The sequence below is a fragment of the Meriones unguiculatus genome, chromosome 3 (assembly GCF_030254825.1).
Source record: "Meriones unguiculatus strain TT.TT164.6M chromosome 3, Bangor_MerUng_6.1, whole genome shotgun sequence".
Taxonomy (NCBI): domain Eukaryota; kingdom Metazoa; phylum Chordata; class Mammalia; order Rodentia; family Muridae; genus Meriones; species Meriones unguiculatus.
The window spans coordinates 48,551,866-48,574,232 of record NC_083351.1 but is presented as its reverse complement, the minus strand read 5'-3'; the positions used below and the strand labels follow the sequence as shown (position 1 = coordinate 48,574,232).

At 41.2% G+C, this 22,367-nt stretch overlaps 1 protein-coding gene across 2 annotated transcripts in view; it reads left to right on the top strand.

The window, feature by feature from the left end:
• Lpar1 (lysophosphatidic acid receptor 1) overlaps nucleotides 1–22,367 on the top strand; it is a 121,982-nt gene that overhangs the window by 56,931 nt on the left and 42,684 nt on the right. The window contains exons 1-2 of one of the 2 annotated variants that reach the window (XM_021646696.2): nucleotides 5,463–5,618; nucleotides 21,406–22,153. In XM_021646696.2, coding sequence (XP_021502371.1) covers nucleotides 21,415–22,153 — 739 coding nt within the window. In that variant the 5' untranslated portion in view covers nucleotides 5,463–5,618; nucleotides 21,406–21,414. Of the gene's footprint in view, nucleotides 1–5,462; nucleotides 5,619–21,405; nucleotides 22,154–22,367 lie in introns of those variants that run through there. The other variant, XM_021646694.2, reaches the window with a different exon arrangement.

Here is a 22,367-nt window from a genome sequence, read left to right as displayed (position 1 = left end):
ATCATGTGACTATCCTTGATTGTCTTAAGATGCGCTTGCTCTTAGTGGACATGGTAGTGAAGCCGTGGTTCCACCTTCCTTATCCCAAAACCAACCTGGTGGCTAGCCATGTGCAGTACATGGACATAGTGGCATATGGAGACCAGGAGCTTGCTGGTGGTCCCAGCCCAGTTCGAAACTGTGCATGTGTGTAGCATGGCTGATCAGAAGTCTGCACAACTGAAAACCCTCCTCTGCAAGCTAGCCTCTTGCTGCAGGCGTTCTGTGGGAGAGTTAAAATCTTGCCCATGGGGCCTGAGGCAGCAGTGCAATTTAAAGCCATCTGTGTGTGGACAGGGTCCCCAGTAATTGCTTACCTAACAGCAATAGTTTAGTAGCAGGCTGCGTTTGTCTGAAGCGGCAGTTCCAGGGTCTGGCATGAGTGTTTTAGTTTCCCCAAGCCAATTATGGTACGGTGTGAGTGTCGACCCCGAGCACATGTCCGGATGCTGAGTCTGAGCGGCAGAGGTACAAGCAGAAGAATAGATATGTGTGGTAAGGGCGGGGAAGTTGAGAGAAAATGTAGGTTTTAAGGCAGAGGTGGTTGTTAGGGATAGGTAGAACAGAAAAAACAAATCTGTTGCAGGCATCATGGTCTGCTTAAAGGGGTCCTGGCATGACCAGACCAGGTGCTACCAGGAGAGCCCTTCCCAGCCAAATGCACCAATATCAGGACCAATGATATGATGATGTGCACAGCAGATTTTATATGAAAGAGGCTTATTGGATGGAGATAAAGAGAGAAGGAGAGAGCAAGACATGATTGGGGGAAAGGAGAGGACACCTCAATAGAGAAAGAGGAGAGGGGAAGAGAGCAAGAGATGAGAGGGCAAAAAAGAGATAAAGTGGCGGGTTGGTCCTTTCAAGGAGCAACATAACCACACCTGCCAGGTGTGGTTATCTGACAGGCAACACATGATGACATCATAGGTTGCTAGGCGACCCAGAAGCAGACTGCCTAAATACTAACAGTGCCAACTTACCCTGGCACCTCAAGTTATATAGGACTAAGCACATCTTCCACTGAGGCCAGACAAGGCAGCCCAGGTAGTGGAGAGGGATCCAAAGGCAGGCAACAGAGTCAGAGATAGCCCTTATTCCCAATTTTAGGGGATCCAGGTGATGACCATGTTAAACATCTGTTACTATCTGTAGGGGGTCTAGGTCTGGCCCATGCAAGCTCTTTGGTTGGTAGTTCAGTCTCTGGGAGGCCTCATGGACCCAAGTTAGTTTGCCCTATAGATCTTCATGTAGTGTCCTTGATTGTTCCAGTTCCTTCAATCTATTTTAGGCAAAGGCTTAAGAAAAAATTGGTACCTTTGAGAAAGACATCTTAAGGTTGTTTATAGTTAGTATACAAAATACTGGGTTTCATTATGATACATACACATCATTGTACTTTGCTCATTTGCACTGATGTCCCTTTTTCTGCCTCTGTCCCTCTAACTGGTATCTTTCCTCCATCCAGACATCCGCTTCTGTTTTCAAGTCATATATAAGAACTGTGTTACTTTTTATTGCTATGCTAAAGCAACCGTGACCAAGGCAACTCAGAGAATGCAGTGTTTAGATGGCTTCTGGTTCCAAAGGTCTAAGAGTCCATCAACATCATGGAAAAGTGGCAGGCATTGCTGCTGGAGCAGCAAGCTGAGAGCTCACATCTTGAATCACAAGCAGGAAGCAGAGAGTGACCTAAGAGTGGTTTGAGTCTTTAGACTCTCACAGCCTACTTGCAGTGGCATACTTCCTTCAGCAAAGCCACACACCCTGAATCTCCTAAGGAGTGCCACCAAATTAGGACCAAGTGTTCAAATACTGATCCTATGAGGGATATTCTCATGCAAGCCACCACATTGACACATTTTTAAGTTTAGATTCTGTATATGAGGGAACCTACAGTCTTTCTTCCCCCATTTCCCAGTCCTGTTCCTCCTTCTCCCCTCTTTATACTATGCCCTCTTTCCTCATAGTCCTCTTTTACTTTCATGTCAAACACACAAGGTTTCCTGAGGACTGGCCACACTGAATTTTAAATCTCAATGGCACAGCATGTTGCTTTATCACTTTTTCAGTCTCATTTAGAAGGTTATTATATTTTGTGCATATTTTAAATAAGGACATCTGGTTTTGTCATTGTGTGGTTTTTTTGTTTTGTTTTCTTAGGCATCAAGAAAGAGAGGGAGAAAGAAGAAAAGGTCATTCTTCATTTCCTATAGATTAGCAGTTCTCATCCTGTGGGTTGCAAACCCTGTAGGGAGTCAAATGACTCTTTTATACGGTCAGCTAAGACCAGCTGCATATCAGATATTTACATTACAATTCATAACAGTAGCAAATTTACAGTATGAAATAGCAATGAAAATAATTTTATGGTTGGGGTTCGAACCACTGCTACAGACTAACTCGGGGGGTTTTCACCATGAATAAAGTCTTTGCTTTCTTTCTTTCTTTCTTTCTTTTTTTTTTTTTTTTAATCTTTCAGGAGTGTTTTTCTGGGATGTTTGATGCTTCGTGTCTTCTTCATCATGTCATTTTGTTGGATAATCCATCACTATTTCAACACTTGACTTATTTGGGTGTTTGGCTTCTTTAATCTCAGTAGATTTTTGGTACCTTGGGGACTTAGAGAATGTATCAAGAAATTTAGTTTGTGTTACCAGTTAAAAGCCCATGGCAGCTATTCCTGAGAATGACTGTTCTTTGTCTTTTTGTGTGTGTGTGAAGTAAGCTAGGCCTTAGCACAGGCTTCCCTGAACAGGCATCTCAGCATCCATAATTGTCATCTGTCAGCATTTCCACCAACATTGACTTCCCTATCATCTTCCCTGCTATGTTAAACTATGGGTTGGTGAGGAATATAAATGCTTTTAGGTGACTCATTTCATCAAAAATGATCAGCACTCTCCAAAGTAGACAGGGATCCTACTCAATATAAACACCTAGGGAAACAGATATTCTTGAAAAGCTTTCTGTGGGGTTAAATTGGTGCATTTACTTAAGGGGGTGGGTGCTAAATAGACTAGGCACTATTTTTTAAAGTCAGATACAGTTGCAACCACACTGGTGTCTAAACACGTGAAACTAAGGAAGAGTGTAAAAAGATAGTCACATGAAGAAGTTCCAAACTTCCTGACTATTCAGGGTGGTTGTGTATTAATAAAGTCAGGTGCATGGATATGATTTAAATGCCACATAGCAGTTAAAACATGAGCATATCAAAATGGCCATGTTGTCGTAAGACACCTTATAAAGGGGAGAGAAAGCAAGTCATAGAATACCCTTCACAGGAAGAGATCATTAAAACTATAAAACAGGACCATGTGTTTTTAAGGACAAACATATGGCTCATAAACAGAACTGCAGAAGGAAAAAGCCAGCACATGCATTTTCAATAGGATTCTATTGCCCCCCAGAGGGCCCAAATTGGATCTAGGGAGATGATAAATCCTGCCAAAGCTTAACCCTACCCTAAAGAATCGTATTTCGTAGCATTTGGCTTCTTTAATTAGGGAGAATTTAAATTTAATTAAAAATTTCTCCTTGAGGATCATTATTGAAAAATAAATAAAAATGTCATGAAACAGTGCTTTTTGGAAGTATGTGCATGGGGTCTGGAGTCACACTGCTTGGGTTCAGGTCCTGCTCTGACAGTGCTGAGCCCAGGGAGTGTGCTCGCTCTCTCAGTGCCCCTCATAATAAGCAGAGCAGTAGCGAAGCCACCCTTCTGACATCGTTTGAAAAAATGGCATGTGTGCTTACGCCTTCAGCTCAGAACAATGGCTGGTGTACGCTGTCTGTGCACATTGGCATGTGTTATTGTTACAAGCCTCTGCATGCAAGGCTCATAAATAACATGTCAGGTCATTGCCTTCTTAGAGTTCAAAAACATGGTGGAAGATCTGCAGATAAGAAAGTGACGAGTTAAAACTACTGTGACACAGGAAGTATGGCTGTTCTTGGAGTCAGCACTGAGGCTTCTCACAGGAAGACCACCAGACAAGGAGCTATTTTGACAGGGAGAGATGTAAGAGTAGGAGAATCTGCCTGATGGGCCACGGTGAGAAGAGTACAGCAGCAGATTAGTTCAGAGGGAGCACGGTGCAGCCGGACACGGTGCCGTCCCCAGAGGCTCCTCCACCAGACCACGCAGGGTGGTTGTTGGACTGAAGAATTCTATGAGCAGCTGGACAGATAGCTCTGTGGTTAAGAGTGTGCATTGCTCTTTCAGTACCTGAGTCTGGATCTCATCACCCACACTGGGATGCACACAGGCCTGTCAGTCTCACTTCAGGGGATCCAATGCTCTCCTGTGGCCTCTGTGGGTACCTGAAGTCTGTGTGTGTGTGTGGGTGTGGGTGTGCATGTGTGTGTGCGCACGTGCATAAACATACACACACTTAAAGATAAAATAAGTCTCTTTAAAACAAAACAAAACCCAGCGTTTGGTGAGCTGGCTGAATTCAGCTAGGCTGTAGTATTTGCACTGCAGAAACTGGTGAACCCTGGGTATATTATAAAGTCAGGAATTTGGTAGGACCTTGAAAGCCATAGCAAGGAATTGAACAACGACCTTAAGAAAGCCCGTGGTGATGGAATGCTTGCTTAGCATATGGAGGCTCTGGGTTCCATGTATAGTCACATACATGCATACACACACATATCCTGTGTAGTTTAATGGTTGTTACCCAGGCTTCGGAGCCCTAGATCCGTGTTTAAACCCTGACTTGACAACGATCTGGGGTGAATTTTGTAGCAATGCCAGTCACAGTGGGTGAGTCTCATGCTCACCCCATGCCTGCAACAGTAAAGTCCTCTGATATTTGTAAACTGAGCCATTTGGGAGGAGTCAGCTGCAAGCGGCAATAATTAGGTCACACAAGCTGCCTCTTTTTTTTCAGGAGTGATACAGACCTTTGGGTCTAAGCCATGATGAGCCTCCTGATTATAGGAGAGCCCTTCCTGTCAGCTTTGCACAGCCAGGATTTCCTTAAAGGTGGGCTTGCCTGTGGGTCTCAGCCTGTCTTCTCTTCTAGCAGCTGTTGTCTCCTGGTGCAGGGAAGGCTCAAACTATATAAAGGTAGCAGCTTTTTAGGTGACACGTAGCAAGCAGCTCTCAGAGTGCAGTCACCTTACCCTGACATTATCCTTCCAGTAAGGTACACTCTTCTGAAAAGTGAGCTAACTGACCCTCCCCCTCATGAAGATAAACTCACATTCAAGTGGGAAAGGCCTGAAAATCGCATTCCAAGGCAAAGGCAAGAAAAAGAAAAGACTGTGGGGTTTTTTGTTTGTTTGTTTTTCTATTCATCGGGTAACAAAGAACATTTTTCTAGTGAAGGCTGCCTAACACCAGACATAAACTAATTAATATGAACAAATAGGGTGCAATTGTTTCAAGTAACAATAGGGAAGAAAGCGCTCATTGTCACTCCTGCTGGGATCTCTGTTTAGTCAGCTCGGATCGGCCTTGTACTTTGAAGTCAGACAAGTTTGTGTTCTCTGCTTTGCTACTGCTTGGACTCCAAGATGCAGGGTTGCTTTCTTATGCTTGGCCAGCAACCAGACCTGACATAGCTAAGGTGAGACCCAGGGTGGTTGGGACTAATAGCCGCAGGAAGTCACCTCAACTGATTTATAGCTGCACTAGTCCAGAGCTGATGAAAAGCTTCTGTATCCAAGGGAACCTAAGCTTGTCTTTGTAGACAGGAACCACTGAGTTTGATACTGTGTTCTGGTCCTGTGGATGCTGAGGATGTGGCGTGGGGGAGTTGCTGTTTTCTGTTTCTAGAACACTGCTAAACATTTATTTCATTGTGGTTGATGAGATTCCAGGGAGTCAAATGTTAAAATTTGGATTTAAGTTCTTGTGTTCATTCTTAGTGGAAGGGTCAACAGCTCAATACCAAAGTATGTCTTTTGGCTCCTTTAACCCCAAGCAGTGGCGATAGAGGCTCAAATGGGTGTCTCATCGCTTACAGGGTGTTTGTCTCCCATCCCTGGGTGTCTAGTGAGGAAGAGCCCTTTGCCTTCAGCGTTGAGATGCTGTTCCCTTTTCAAGTGTGCCTCTCGAGTATGAGATGACATCTGTGTTCAGAATACTAACACAAAGAGATTTTGATCCCTTTAAGTTGTTTCTGTTGTTTTCATTAAAGGTGTAGGTTTGTGTTGATTCTCAGTGTCTTAGCAGATTGTTTCCCCAGTTCTCACCTGCTGTTTTGAACGATCTGTTTAAAACCCTTTGTATTTTAAAAGTCTATGTGCAGAAGCTTTTATTTTGAGTTGGATGAAAGCAACTGAATCTGCATTAAAACCCTGGATATGGAACTCTGAGTTCAGAAAGGCTCTCTCCCCACTTCTCCCTCTCTTTTTCCCTTCCTCCCTTTCCCCCTTCTTCCTTCTGGTGTGAGTGTGTGTGGGTACGCGCACACACATGCAGTGTTTTAGAATCATGTGTTAAGGAGGTTTTCAAACATTCACAAGAATGAACATAAGCTCCTTCCACAACTACCTAGAGTCACCAGTTACCAACATTTCTCCTCCTTGCTTTGCAGGAGGATGAAATGCTTTAAGCCCCCAGCTTTGCAGCTTCTACCAGTCCTCATAGCTCACTATTCATCTGCCAGAAACAATTTGGTTTGTGTAACCATGATTCCATTATCACTGAAAGCAACTGCTGACATCACACTCGTCACACTGCACTCAATTAATACATAGATTTCTCTAACTGCTTCTCTGAAAAGTCTTCACAGTTTTCACACCATTGTCTTGGAAGACCACTGGGCAGACCCAATTATTCTTCTCTATTGATGCACCCCATGAATTCATACAGTTTAAAAGTTTTATACTTCCTCTTCACTCCCTGAAGAGAATGGAAAGGATAAGCAGATTGTTTCATCAATGAAGACTACAAAAATGAGACACACACTATAGTCTCCCATGGAAGAAAGTTAAGGCAATAGTTGCACTTAAAATCTGATTGCCAGAGAATCATGCATGATTTTTATTAGGACAAAGCATGAATAATTAATAGTTGTGTGAAACACTGTTATAGTATGAACCATTAATTGCAGTGTGATGTTCCCTGTGCCACACAATGAAGGCGTAGTGTGGTCTGTCTTTATGTACATGACATTGAGAAAGGAAAAAAATGCATGGGCTTATATCTACATAAGTTGATTTTGCAAGTTGTATATTTTGCATGTTGAAGCTATGGTATACCACGGCTAAGAGACCTTTCAGTACAGATTTCCTTTCGGCTTTATTTTTTTATTATGTAGAATTAAAACAATGTGCACCATGCTTGAGAGTATAAATGGGAAGACATCTGCTAAGTGCTTTGTGGAGTCTTTAATAGATGCCAGGCAGATGTTAGTTCTCACCATTTCCCCCATGGTTGTTGGGAGAGTTCTTTACACAGAGAAAGTGGTTACAGCATACGGTTTGTGTATGTGGTGTGCATTCGTCTTTTGCCAGAAGATCCATCAGAGGAAAGCCAAGTTAGACAAACACTCTATGGAAAACTCCCATGCGTTGCCAGGAATAAATGCATGTGGAGGTAAACACCGAGATTTCTGACTTACTCCATCTTGATTCGGGTTTCAGTCAGAAGTTAAAATTCTTCCCATATTGCTATTTTAATTCATTTATGCCCCCTTCTGTGTTTATAAACTCAGAAAGTCCGAGAGGATATCTTATTTTGGAATCTGAGAGCACGTTTTCAGTTTTTCTTTCCTAAGATGAAATTGCATGTGGGGTGGTGGAGAGCCTAGGGCAAATCACAACCAATGGTGTTTGTTTATTTATCTTTCTAATATGCCCTTTTACTTGGTTCAGCCTGTAATAGTTAATGAAGCTTCATCTTTACCCTTAGAAAGCATGTGGCTTTTTCTTTCCTACCACCCTGGTATGTGTCAGTTTTACACTCCTAGGTTCTCCTGATCCTTGGACTTTCGTTGCAGAGTCAGCATAAATGTCAAAGTGGCACAATGTCCTATTTTTTACCATAATCATAGGGTTCAGGGGTTGCTGTCTTTTGAGCTCTGAACGTTGCTGCAACCAGACTGTCATTAAAGAAATCAGCCTGCATTTGTGGGGTGATGACCCTGCCGTACTGTAGCTGTAGAGTATGACTATAAGCACTGCCCCCGAGGTTAAACTTCTTCAGGTCGTAAATTGCAGTTGTAGGCAGGCTGAAATCTGTCAAGAAAGGAAGGTGAATTTTTTTTCTACGTGCTCCCTAGCATGAGGTAGGGCCGTGGTGCAGATTCATTTCTGGAGTCTAGGTTGGCCATCAAGCAGCTTTGAAAGATGCTTGCAGCAGATATTTGAGATCCCACAGCTAGAAGGCAGGGGGGCATGGTCGTTCATGAGCAAGAGGCTGTTCGACTTCATGGTCAGAGAGTGATTTCTAAACACTGACCATTAGAAAAGCCTGCACTAGCCAGCAAAGGGAGCTTTTGGAGTCTAGGTTCAGGCCCAGCTTGGATTCATGCATGCTCCCCAACTCTGAGTACTTTGCTCCAGAACCTTACTTAGCACTACCTTAACTATGGTTGGTAAGGCAATCAAGTAGACTAGCACAAATCCTAGAGGGGTGAACTCAAGAGAATTGGGGCTTCATGGATCAGTGGCACAGGCCATAAGTCCAGGACTAAATTGGGGGATATGTTGGTTGTGTTAAGATGCCATGGTCGGGAGATCTGACCTCTGTGAAGCATGTCCAGGCCCAGGAGGAGGGACTCACCTGCTGCTATCACACCTTAATGAGTAGCTTGGAGCCCTAAGAGTACCACTGAGGCTGCATATGGAAATTTGCTCCCCTTCCCAGTCAGCAGTGGAGAAGATGATTAAGCAGGCTATGACAGGGAGGGCCACTTGTATGAGGTTTACAGTCAGCAGACAGTATACATGTAATTAGAATTCAAATGCAATTATTTTATAAGACAGAACTTCACAACCACAGCCCAACATAGCCTTAATCTTTTGGTATTCTACTTACCCCATCTTTTTTTGTGTACTGGCACAACGGATTTAAGGCAAAATAACTGGCTTAATCACAGTTTTCTTAAAAAGCCAATTACATGCTGGCCTCCATGGTGGCACACGCCTTTAATCCCAGCCCTCAGGAAGCAGAGGCACACTGATCTCTGTGAGTTCAAGGCCAGCCTGGTGGGGTGAGTGAGTCTACATAAAGAGTTTTAGGCCAGCCAGGGCTGCACCATGAGAACTTGTCTCAAAAACAACTAAAAAATATAAAAAGTAGCTTTATTCATTTATTTAGCTCCATGTGTGTCTGTGAGTCTGTGCCTAAGTGTGCACTTATGCATGCACATGTTATTGCACATATGTAGAGGCCAGAGAACAACTTGCTAGAGTCTGTCATCTGCATCCTCTAGACAGGACCTGGGGATTGAATTTAGATAGGCTGCAGATGCCTCTCTTTGTTGAGCCATCTCATCAACCCCAGAATTCTCTCTCTCTCTCTCTCTCTCTCTCTCTCTCTCTCTCTCTCTCTCTCTCTCCTCACTCACTCCCACTCCTTCACTCTCTGGTTTTTGAGACAGGGTTTCTCTGTGTATTCGCCCTGGCTGTCCTAGACTTGCTTTATAGACCAGGATGGACTCGAATTCACGGAGATCCCCCTGCCTCTGCCTCCCCAGCTGCTGGGATTAAAGGAGCGCACCACCGCAAGAATTCTTATAAGGACTTTTGGTCTAAGTTCTCTCTTAAAGTTATTAAAGCTTTCTCTTGATATGCAAAATAGGAAAAGCTTTTTTTATTGAATAGTTTATTATAATTCTTAGTCTAATCATAGTAAAAGCCGTTTCACAGAGCAGTGTTATACTAAGGGAATGATGAGAGAAACTACTAGAAGATGGTAAAACTAAAATAAATAAGCATTTGCTGCTATGTTTTAAAACTGAAACGGAACAAGTTGCCAAATGTGTTCTGTTATTAACTTACAAGTAGAATATACCACAGAAAGCTTAATGCACACTGAATATAAAGTTTTGACCTATCCGTTCAATTATAATTGCATTTCAGAGATTGTCTGTGGTCCATGGAGGTCTATTCCCTGAGGGTTTTGATTTAAGTCTCAGCAGAGCAGATGTCACAGTAATGAGTAACTGATACTCAGTCTTAAAACAAGGTGAATTTAGGTTGAATGTGGTGGTGAATCCCAGGACTCAGGAGGGCTGAGGAAGGTGGATCTCTCTGTGAGGCTGGTGGCCAGCCTGGCCTGCATAGGGAGTTGCAGGCCAGCTGGAATTGCATAGGGAGCTCCCATCTCCCTTCTCCCAAAAGGTTACTTTTTACTCTCCAGTTTTCAGATGAAGAAATTACACTTTCTCTTCATATGTGCATGTGCTGGTGGAGGTGTCTGCAATGCCATCCATCTTATTTTTTGAGACAGGGTCTCTCTTGCTGAACCTGGAGGTTCCTGATTCAGCTAGAGTAGCTGGCTAGAAAGCCCCATAGGCCTTCCTGTGTCTGTGCCCCTGCCTCAGGGGCCCTGGAATTACAGGTGCCCTCTGCTCTCTGCAGTTGTTTCTACATGGTTGCTCGGGGCTGAGCTAGGTCCTCCTGGTTCTGTGTCAAGCACTTCACAGACTGAGCCATCATGTCCTCACCTTCACCTCTGTTTTTTGCTTTTTTGTTTTTTGTTTTTCATGGCTTAGATTGAATTATTTTTTTAGATGAACTATAGTAAACAATGCTGAGATGTGTAGGAATGTACCCATTATTTTGCTCTATGAAATGTAAACATTTTGATGCATTGTCTCAGTCTTTTGTGTTTTAATAAGTAAAGAAACTCAATATTCACTAGCAAGGTTATTGAAGTCCTTTGTACTCCTTTCCCAGTGCTGTTAATTTCTTCATCCAGACCAGAAATGGATGTTTATTATTTTCTATATATCTATTTGAGGGCATATATTTATGTGAAAATAGGAATAATTATAGTCAATTTCTATAAATTTTTAATGGAAGAATGCTGTACCACATGTATACCTGTGCAAGCTGCTCTCATGGCTAGTATGTGTGAACTGGCTTTATTTAACTTCCTTTTAGTATACTTTGTTTATGTTGTAGTTTATTCCTTCTCTGTGGTTCAGTATTTATGTTGCTTCTTTATTTTAAATTATATAATATTGAGTCTTCTTAGGCACATTTGTGATTCTGCCCCATCCCTACCCCTAGAATTCAGTGTCTGAATATGTGAATTTGAGTCATTTTTATGAAAGCATTTTGTTGTACTGAGTGGTCATTCTCCAGCATCGTATGACTGTCCTCATCAGGTTGTAATGTTTTCAGACTTGTTCATTTTTGCTGCCATGGAAATCAAGACCTTCCTGTAGAATATGCTCAGCCTTCTCTGCTTCCTTGTGAGAGGAATTTTCATGTTGCTTTTGGCTGTCATGGTTTTTTTCTTCTGGAGGTTGCCTGTCCATATCTTTGCCAATTTTTTTTTCTCTGTTGAGTTGTTTAGTTTTTCTTTTTCTTTTTCTTTTTTTTTTTTTTTTTTGATTGGTAAGAATCTTCTATATGCAAGTTGCCAAACTTCTTACAAGTATTTTTTTTTACCATTTATTATAAGCTCTTACAGTACTGAATTCTTAATTTTTTTTATAATTAAATTTGGTCAGTGTTTCGGTCTGATTTGGAAAAATCTTTCCACTATCCACAGGTTATAACAACATTTTTTTTATTTTTGTCTAAAATTTTCAGAGAATACTATATATAATATATAACAATTATATGTTTATATAATTATGTAAGTAACAAATATATATAAAACATATTGCCCCAAATGTGGCTCTGTATATGATAGTGGTTTTTATAGCCTGGGTGAATTTCTGAGTATGACATAGGTTAATACTTTAAATGAATGAACAGTTATACCATTTTCTCAGTTAATGGGTAAATGCATGCCACATTATCAAACTGCCTCATGTGATTTGGTCTTTATGGCCAGTTCCAGTGGCTTTTCATGCACTTTTCTGCTAACATTGATCTTGTATATTCTGCCTCGGTCTCCTGATAACTGGGATTACAGGTACACACCACCATTCCTATTTGGGCAATTCCTTATTTCTCAAATTGTTTTTCCCAGGGTGAAGCTACCCTCCTTGTTACCGGTGCTGTACGTAAATTGATACCTTTTTCTGATCCATATTTTAACAATATGGAGATTGTCAAGACCTCTAGCACTATTAATGGGTTTTAGTTCAAATTCACTACCTCAGACAAAAGCCATTTCTGCTTCTTGATAGCATTTAAAACTTTGTCCTCAGTGACTATGACAATCTGCTTTGGGTGTAGCCCATTAGCCTTGGTATGCAGTTCTTGACTGCCTCAGAGAAGCATATAAAAGACTACTTGCTAAATCCAGGTCTTCAGTATTTTTAGTGGCTCTTATAGTTTCTCCTCTTAGGGACAACCCAGAATTCTCTGGAAATCTGCCAATGTGATGATGTACCTCTTTCCTCAGCCTGGTAGACAAGGGCCTTCATGAGATCTAAGTACTCTTACTGACTTTTTGCTCTTTTTCACAGGTTCTTCACATCCATGTAAACATCACATTATCCTGCACAGTTTATAACAGGAACCACTTGCTATACTATCTTATGTGAACTATTAAGGCATTTGATTAGTTCATAGTCTTCAACATCCTAAAGAATCCAGGGTTAAGCCATCTTTTTCTTTACGTCAGTACTGTTTCTTGACTTCCAATTCTAACAAGAAGTCATCTCATTTTCCTTGTTTTTAATTTGAGGCTCTAAGAAAGATGAGGTTTATTTTCCTGGGAATAAACTTAATAGCTTTTGATAAATTCCCTGCTGCCTCTTTTCTGTCCTTATTGGGTGAATTGTGTAGATGCTTTGATTGTTTTAATTGTTTTATATTTAATAACTAGAAATGAAAAGGTCATAGAGCTTTTTTTTTTCTCCATTTAAAATGAGAGAACTGGGACTTGGAGCTACCACTTACTTTACTGAACACCATGTTAGGTGGTGGACATTAGACTCAGCAAGACAGCTGCTTCCAGAAGGCACATATCACACATGCCATTGCTAGCTGCTTCCAGAAGGCACATATCACACATGCCATTGCTTTTGTGGAAGTGGGACCATGAGATCCTGAGGAGGAGGGGAAAGGTGTCTCCTTGGAGCTCACTGACCAGCTGGCCGAGCATATTTGGCTGAGTCCAGGCCAGTGAAAGATACTGTCTCAAAAGCTATGGTGGATATCTCCTGAAAAACAGTACCCAAGGTTGACCCCTGGTGTCCACATGCAAAGGCACACGTGTGATTGATGCCACATGTAAACTGGCACACACAGATTGATGTGCACACACATATGCATACACAAAAGTGGAAACAAGATGTCTCCATCTCTATCGTATTGCTAATTCTTTACCCAGCATAGATTAAAATTCCCCTAAAGCATGCCAGTGGGGCATATTATTTACATTCTTATTGGATTCTCTACTAAACCACATAGGTCTAATTAGAATTGTGAGCTTCATGCCAGGTGTTTGTTTTTCCTCTTTGCTAATGAGTGTGTAATTACCTACCGGAAGATTAAAAAGCATGTCAACTGGATAGGGAGTGGTTCCTGCAGGCACTCTGGGGTATTGCTTTGGTGCCCTTTGAAAGGCACAGTGTCAGGCTGCACCCTTGACTGGGAAGGTGGAGGTGAGTTAGTGGAGGACAAAGGGATCTCAGCGCCATAACCACCCTTTAGAATTGAGGCTTGGCAGCTTGTTGTGACCTCAAAGGTCACGAATAGGAAATTTCCAAGATGAACATCTGCTTTGCAGGGGTCCCATTCCATGCTTCTGAGATGCAGCGACCAGAAGGGGAGGGAAGGGCATGGATGCAGACTTGCTGTCACTGAGGGAGGGACATTTCAACTAAAAATAATCTTATCTCATCTGCATATTTATTCCCTATCCAGGGCAACACTTGATAGCTTCTTACTCCATAAAAATGCCTAGCTGTATTGGTTTGGATTTAGCACACTGTGTTTCATTTAAGAATATTTACTGAATTTTGTCTGAGTATAAATTTGTTTTGTTCCTATGAGTCTACTAGCGAACATTGGTTTCTTTTCTCAGAGTAAAAAAGAAACCACTTATGTATCATCTTACATAGATACAATGGGGAAATTCCTATCTTTGCCATGTTTGCCCTTTTCTTCAGTACAACCAATTAGAAAACAAGTGCTCACATATCTTCCTCAGCAGTGTGGAAAATGGTCTTACTTTAATAATTACTCAAATAGATTGTGTCTGCCTGAGCTCATTTGAATAACCTTTTGCAGTGTTACAATCTATTTCTTTCTTTCTTTATAGTTTTGGGATTTTTTCAAGACAGGCTTCCTCTGCGTACGTAGCCTTGGTTGTCCTGGACTCACTGGCCTCGAATCCCGAGTGCACGGCTTAGTGTCACAATTTAGATAGTATGTTAATATGTTTTGATTTCTTCCTTCTTCTCCCCTCACCCTTATATGAGTCGTACCTGAACAATAAGAGAAAATGAACAATTGGGTTTTTTTTGTTTGTTTGTTCATTGGTTTGTTTTTACATTCTACTCCCCCATCTCTCAAGTTCTTGGTATAATTATTGATTTATGCTAATATTATTAAGTGTAATTGGTTTCAAGAATTATTTTTATATTAATTTTTGACCATTTGAAAAAAATTATATGGCTTATGAGTTTTTTGCTTACCACCAGTGAATTTTTTTTTTTTTTTTTTGCGGTTGGGAAGAAGGGTTGGTTTGAGATAGGGTTTCTCCATGTAGACGTGGCTGTCCTGGAACTCTGTAGACCAGGCTGGCCTCAAACTCAGAGCTCTTCCTGCCTCTGCTTCCTGAGTGCTGGGATGAAAGACATGTGACACCACCACCCAATAGTGATTTTGGCTGTGTTTGGCTGTGTGTGTGTGTGTGTGTGTGTGTGTGTACCTGAGCACATGCATTTTTTTTGCTTTTTTAATTTTTTTTTACATTTTTATTATTAGTTACATTCTATTAACTCTGTATCCCAGCTGTATCCTGCTCCCTCTTTCCCTCCCAATCCCACCCTCCCTCCCTCATTTCCTCCCTGCTCGTTTCCAATTCCACTGATTGGGGAGGACCTCCTCCCCTTTCATCTGACCCTATTTTATCAGGTATCTTCAGGACTGGCTGCCAAGTCCTCCTCTGTGGCCAGCAGGACTGCTCCTCCCTTGGGTGGTGGGGAGGTCAAAGAGCCTGCCATTGAGTTCCTGTCAGAAATAGTGCCTGTTCCCCTTAGTATGGGAAACCAATTGGTTACTGTGCTACCATGGGCTTCATCCGAGCAGAGGTTCTAGGTTATATCCATACATGGTCCTTGGTGGAGTGTCAGTCTCAGAAAAGACTCCTGTGCCCAGATATATTTGGTTCTTGTGGAGCTCCTATCCTTTCCACGTCATACTAACTCCCCCTTCTTTCATATGATTCCCTGTACTCTCCCGAATGTTTGGTTATGAGTCTTATTATCTGCTTTGAAACACTGCTAAGTAGAGTCTTTCAGATGCCTTCTTCAGTAGACTCCTGTTATACGTTCAATGCACATCCCATTTGTCTTTCTAAGTGAGGATTGATCATCTTACCCCAGGTCCTCTTTCTTGTTTATCTTCTTTAGCTGTATAGATTTTATTATGTTTATCATATCTTGTAGGTCTATATAAGCGAGTGTATACCATGTTTGTCTTTCTCCTTCTGGGATACTTCACTCAGAATGATCTTTTCTAGATCCCACCATTTGCCTGCAAATTTCATGATTTCCTCATTTTTGATTGCTGAGTAGTATCCCATTGTGTAAAAATACCACAATTTCTGTATCCATTCCTCCGTTGATGGACATCTGGGTTGTTTCCAGGTTCTGGCTATTACAAATAATAAAGCTGCTACAAACATGGTTGAGCAAATGTCCTTGTTGTGTACTTGAGCAAATTTTGGGTATATACCTAGCAGTGGTATAGCTGGGTCTTGAGGAAGCACTATTCCTAATTGTCTGAAAAAGCACCAGATTGACTTCCAAAGTGGTTGTACCAGTTTACATTCCCACCAGCAATGGAGGAGGGTCCCCCTTTCTCCACAACCTCTCCAGCATGTGTTGTCACTTGAGTTTTTGATCTTGACCATTCTGATGGGTGTAAGGTAAAATCTCAGGGTCATTTTGATTTGCATTTCCCTAATGGCTAATGAGGTTGAGCATTTCTTTAAGTGTTTCTCTGTCATTCGATATTCATCTATCAAGAATTCTCAGAAAATATTTTCAAAAAAAATCATAGAAGAAAAGAGGATCCAGGCAGTCCTGATGAGACTTGATAGATATTGGCAGATGGCAGGGGAGGAGAACTCCCCCTTTCAGTGGACTAAGGGAAGGGAATGGGGGGAGGGAGGGTGCTACAATTAGGATATAAAAAGAACAAATTGTAAAAAAATAAAAAATTAATAAATTAAAAAATCCCCCAATCTAAAGAAGAAAAAAAAAAAGAATTCTCTGTTTAGCTCTGTTCCCCATTTTTTAATTGGATTACTTGGTTTGCTGCTTTTCAGCTTCTTTAGTTCTTTATATATACTGGATATTAGCCCTCTGTCAGATAAAGGGTTGGTGAAGATTCTTTCCCAAACTGTAGGCAGTCATTTTGTTTTGATGATGGTGTCCTTTGCTTTGCAGAAGCTTTTCAGTTTCATGAGGTCCCATTTATTGATTGTTGCTCTTAGAGCCTGTGCTGTTGGTGTTCTGTTCAGGAAGTTGTCTCCTGTACCAATGAGTTCCAGGCTGTTCCCCACTTTTTCTTCTAACCAATTTAGAGTATCTGGTTTTATGTTGAGGTCTTTGATCCACTTGGACTTTAGTTTTGTGCAGGGTGATAAGTATGGATCTATTTTCATTTTTCTTCATGTAGACATCCAGTTGGACCAGCACCATTTGTTGAAGATGCTGTCTTTTTCCATTGAATGGTTTTGGCTTCTTTGTCAGAAATAGAGTATTCATAGGTGTATGGGTTTATTTCTGGGCCTTCTGTTCGGTTCCATTGATGCTACTTTCTGTTTCTATGCCAATACCATGCACTTTTTATTACTATTGTTCTGTAGTACAGCTTGAGATCAGGGATGGAGATACCTCCAGATGATCTGTTGTTGTACAGGATCATTTTGGAGATTTGGGTTTTGTTTTTGTTTTTTTTTTTTTTTTGTTTTTGTTTTGTTTTGTTTTTTCTCCATATGAAGCTGAGAATCTTTTTTTCTAGGTCTGTAAAGAATTGAGTTGGTATTTTGATGGGAATTGCTTTGAATCTGTAGATTGCTTTTGGCAGGATGGCCATTTCTACAATATTAATCCTACCAATCCATGAGCACAGGAGATCTTTCCATCTTCTGATATCTTCTTCAATTTCTTTCTTCAGAGACTTGAAGTTTTTCTCAAACAGGTCGTTCACTTGCTTGGTTAGTGTCACCCCAAGGTACTTTATGTTATTAGTGGCTATTGTGAAGGGTGTTGTTTCCCTTATTTCTTTCTTGGCCCTTTTGTCTTTGGTATACAGGAGGGCTTCTGATTTTTTTGAGTTGATTTTGTATCCTGCCACTTTGCTGAAGGTGTTTATCAGCTGAAGGAGTTCTCTGGTTGAATTTTGGGGGTTGCTCATGTATACTATCATATCATCTGCGAATAGTGACATTTTGACCTCTTCCTTTCTGATTTGTATCCCCTTGATCTCCTTTAGTTGTCTTATTGCTCTGGCTAGGACTTCAAGTACTATGTTGAAGAGATAGGGAGAGAGTGAGCAGCCTTTTTTTGTCCCTGATTTCAGTGGGATTGATTTAATTTTCTCTCCATTCAGTTTGATGTTGGCTATAGGCTTGCTGTATATTGCCCTTACTATGTTTAGGTAGAGCACATGCATATTTTTAGTTACATTTCTTGTCATAGTGGTAGAGCTCCTAACTGAAACAACTTAATGGAGGAAAGTTTTATTCTGGCTCAGACGTCACTGGCTATCATGACTGGAAAAGCATGCTGGCAGGAGCATGTGGTCACATAGAGAAGCAGAGAGCTCAGGCTTACAGCTGACCTGGTCTTTAACTCCTGGCCCCACCCCTACAGCCCTCTATGAACCAGTTAGATCTCATGCCTAAAAGATTTTATTTTATGACTTTCCAAAATAGCAGCACCAGCTGAAGACCAAGTATGCAAACACATGAGCCTGTGGGGAGGTTTTCTGTGAGGCCATCTATGGCTGTAGACTTCAATGTACCTAAAGGCTTTCTCTATACAGCAGGGTTTCTCATACTGTGGGTGTTGTCTGAAAACAGGGGTCCTCAACCTTCCTAGTGCTGTGACCCTTTAACACAACATCTCATGCTGTGGTGATCCCAAACATTCTTTTCATTGCTACTTCATAACTATAATTTTGCTACCGTTATAAATCACAGTGTAAATATATGTTATGTGACCCCTGTGAAAGGGTCTGTTGATCCCAGAGGTATTGCCACCCACATATTGAAAAGCACTGTTCTAAAGGCTCTCATATCAACACCACTGGGATTATTCTGCTCTCTCTGCCTTAAACATTTGGTGAGCTGTCTTTTCATTGTTCCTTTATGCTTCCAGAACCTTTTTTACCCTTGAGATTCTACAATTTCATGAAGCTAGAGGAACATTTTGTGATAATGTTGTTTTGTAATTTACGGAAACATAAATCAGTACTGACTGTGTCTTCTTAAGCAGTCTCTTTTCCTTGTGCGGGGCTCTGCCTCTCCAGCCCCACCCGAGTCCTTCTGGGATCCACAGAATGACTAGGTATTTGTTTTAATCTGCGCCTCCATTTCCTTCTTGTTATCTCTGACTCTCTCATCTGATGCTGATTACATCTTGTATTTGGCTTTTCTGTTCTCTAGAAATTTTATGCTTTTTTTTTAATTCAGAAATTGTTTTTCATTGTGTTCTGCCAGGTCGGTACAACTGTGGCTTCCAAAGACATCCATATTTATTCCACAGGACCTCTGAATAAGTGACCTCGGTGGGCAGAAGGGATTTTTCAGAAATAATTTTGTTAAAAGATTTGAAATGGAGATACGATTCTGTATTTGGGCTTCTTAAAAATGTTCTACTCACAACCCCTTTGTACCTAAGAAATGTTCACAAATTTCTGGGTGGATATGGGAGGGAGTTTCTAGATTGGGTTAATTAAGGTGGAAAGGCCTACCCTAACTGTGGGGCCAACATTTCATAGGCTGGAGTCCTGGAGTGAACACAAAGGAAAAAGCCAACTGAGCACAGCATTCTTCACTCCCTGCTTCCCAGGTGTGGATTCAATTGACCAGATGTTTAACACTGTGCTGGCAGGACTTTCCCCAACGGAGTGGACCATATCCTCACACCGGGAGCCAATATGAGCCCTTCTGTCCTTCAGTTACTTCTGTCAGATACTTAATCATAGTAATAAGAGAAATAATTAATACAGTAACCATTGTTAAAATGATCAGAAAATTCTGAATTCAGGTGGACATGACACCTTAATTTCTTCAAGAAGAGGTTATGTCCCTGAGCTCACAATAAAGGGACTGAATCAGTTACTATTGAAAGAGAAAATGGAAAACAGGAAGGATATTCCAGTGGGGGAAAAAAATAGGAGGATCAAGAAAGTGAATACCTTCAAAAGACAGATATACTAAGCATCACATGAGGAAAATTGAAAATGAGGAATTATGATGAGCCATTAGAATGTCCCAAATATTTCCAAAAGTAGGCAGTTCTGGATGGTTGAAAAGTCTTGTGGGTGTGACCATGGGTGTAGGCAACCGAGATGTAATGAAATAGCTCATTAGAGATGAGGTCAAGGAAATGACAGACAAAAAAATTCAGTGAATTACCTAGAATCAGGGCATGATTGGGGTGAAATCTAACACTACAGGCCAAGTTCTATGATTTCTAGTGAGGAAGACACTGTGTGAGTTACAACTTAATGTTAGGATAGGGAAGAAATTCATAATTCAAAAGACTAATCACTCAGGCATCTCATATTGCTGTTTAAAAAAATTACCTAGTGTTTAGTAAACATTTATGTACAACCTATGGGTATTTAGTAGGACAATTAATCAAAAATGTTGATTAGGTGGGCCTGGTTGTCCAGGCCTATAATTCCAGTTTAAAGCTCTACATCCAGTCCATGATCTACAAACATTAACAAAAATAGCCAACAACAGTATTATATTTACTTTATGATTTAAGGATCACATCAAGAGAAGAGAAAGAAGAATGTAAAGTGCCTTCAGGGAATAGTTTCTAATTCTAGAAGTCTCCAATGAGCTGCAGATCTCAGGAAGAGATTTTTTTTTTCTACTTGATATGTAATTCCCTCAATTGTATTCTTCATTTTCTTTTCTTTTCTAACTTTGCTTTACTACTTACTGAGCATGTATTTAAAACACCTCAGAACTTTCTGGACTGAAGTATGAGTACAAATGATATGCAAATATATTCCAACTGTTTTTGATAAAAATAAAAAAAGTGTAAGTAAATACATTATAAAGCAATGTCACTGTACCTTGGAAGGCATATGTGTCTTCTAAGCTAATTATATTTTGCTTCTTGTGGATCAGTATCGGGTATCAACTGCTTATATTAAGCCTTCCAAGGGGGAAGAAAGTTCTCAAGGGTCACAGATTGGTAGATGGATGCTATTCTTGGGATGAAGAGTCCTGGTGGTGGGTTGTGCTAACCACAGGAATGTGAGCAGTTCATGCTGGCTTTGGCGAAGGAATCTTTGATGCATAGTATGACCTTTGAAATTTTGGACATGATGGTCCTTGTGGGAGCTTGTGTTACAAAATGTCTGTCACAGGTCAAAACACTCTCTGAGCTAAGAAATGCAGACTAATTGGCCAGTGATACCATATCTAGAAAGTACCTGTGTTTACTAAATATCAGGGAAGAATAGATTTCAGTAAGACAAATTTTCCAGTTGCAAAGTTCTGAAAAGTTGTTAGCTGCAGTGGGTATTGTAAGGAAGATTTTTTAAGTGCCATTTTAAGGCAGAATTTTTTAAAGTTTTTCCTGTAGACTTCAATGACACAGACCACCAAGCAGAGGCCTTGTCATTTACTTGTCTCACCATCTTTAATCTAGAGTACTAAGTGACCAGTATGTAGTTTGGGTATTATTCTGGGTCAGATTTTTCAGATTCTTTGCTTTATATTTTATTATGTATGTATGTATGTATTTACTTTACAGATGTTATAGGGCTGCTTATCCATCTTTAAATTTGGATCTGTGGTTTCTTCTATTCATTTATTCATTCCTGCATCCATCCATCTTTTTTTCTCAGTTCACAGCCATGAATGAACCACAGTGCTTCTACAACGAGTCTATCGCCTTCTTCTATAACCGGAGTGGGAAATATCTAGCTACAGAATGGAACACAGTGAGCAAGCTGGTGATGGGGCTAGGGATCACTGTCTGCGTGTTCATCATGCTGGCCAACCTACTGGTCATGGTGGCCATCTATGTCAACCGCCGCTTCCATTTCCCTATTTATTACTTGATGGCCAACCTGGCTGCTGCAGACTTCTTTGCTGGATTGGCCTACTTCTACCTGATGTTCAACACAGGACCTAATACTCGGAGACTGACCGTGAGCACATGGCTCCTCCGGCAGGGTCTCATCGACACCAGCCTGACAGCCTCTGTGGCCAACCTGCTGGCTATTGCCATCGAGAGGCACATCACGGTTTTCCGCATGCAGCTTCACACACGAATGAGCAACAGGCGCGTGGTTGTGGTGATTGTAGTCATCTGGACAATGGCCATTGTGATGGGTGCCATACCCAGTGTGGGCTGGAACTGCATCTGTGATATTGATCATTGTTCTAACATGGCACCGCTCTACAGTGACTCCTACCTAGTCTTCTGGGCCATTTTCAACCTGGTCACCTTTGTGGTCATGGTGGTTCTCTATGCTCACATCTTTGGCTACGTTCGCCAGAGGACTATGAGAATGTCTCGGCATAGTTCAGGACCCAGGAGGAATCGGGACACCATGATGAGTCTTTTGAAGACTGTGGTCATTGTGCTTGGTGAGTTCTGTCTTAACTGTCGCCTCCTTTATAGATTCCCAATGTTGTTATAAAGCCCCACTAATTTATGATAATGGTAAACAAGAGTATGAATACGTACGGGTATTTTTGCAGATATGATTGACCAGGGGAATTTCATTTTAAATGTCTATGGCAATGTCAGCTTAACATTCTTTCTACAGTTATTCAACCTAGTACTGGCCTCAGTGCTGTA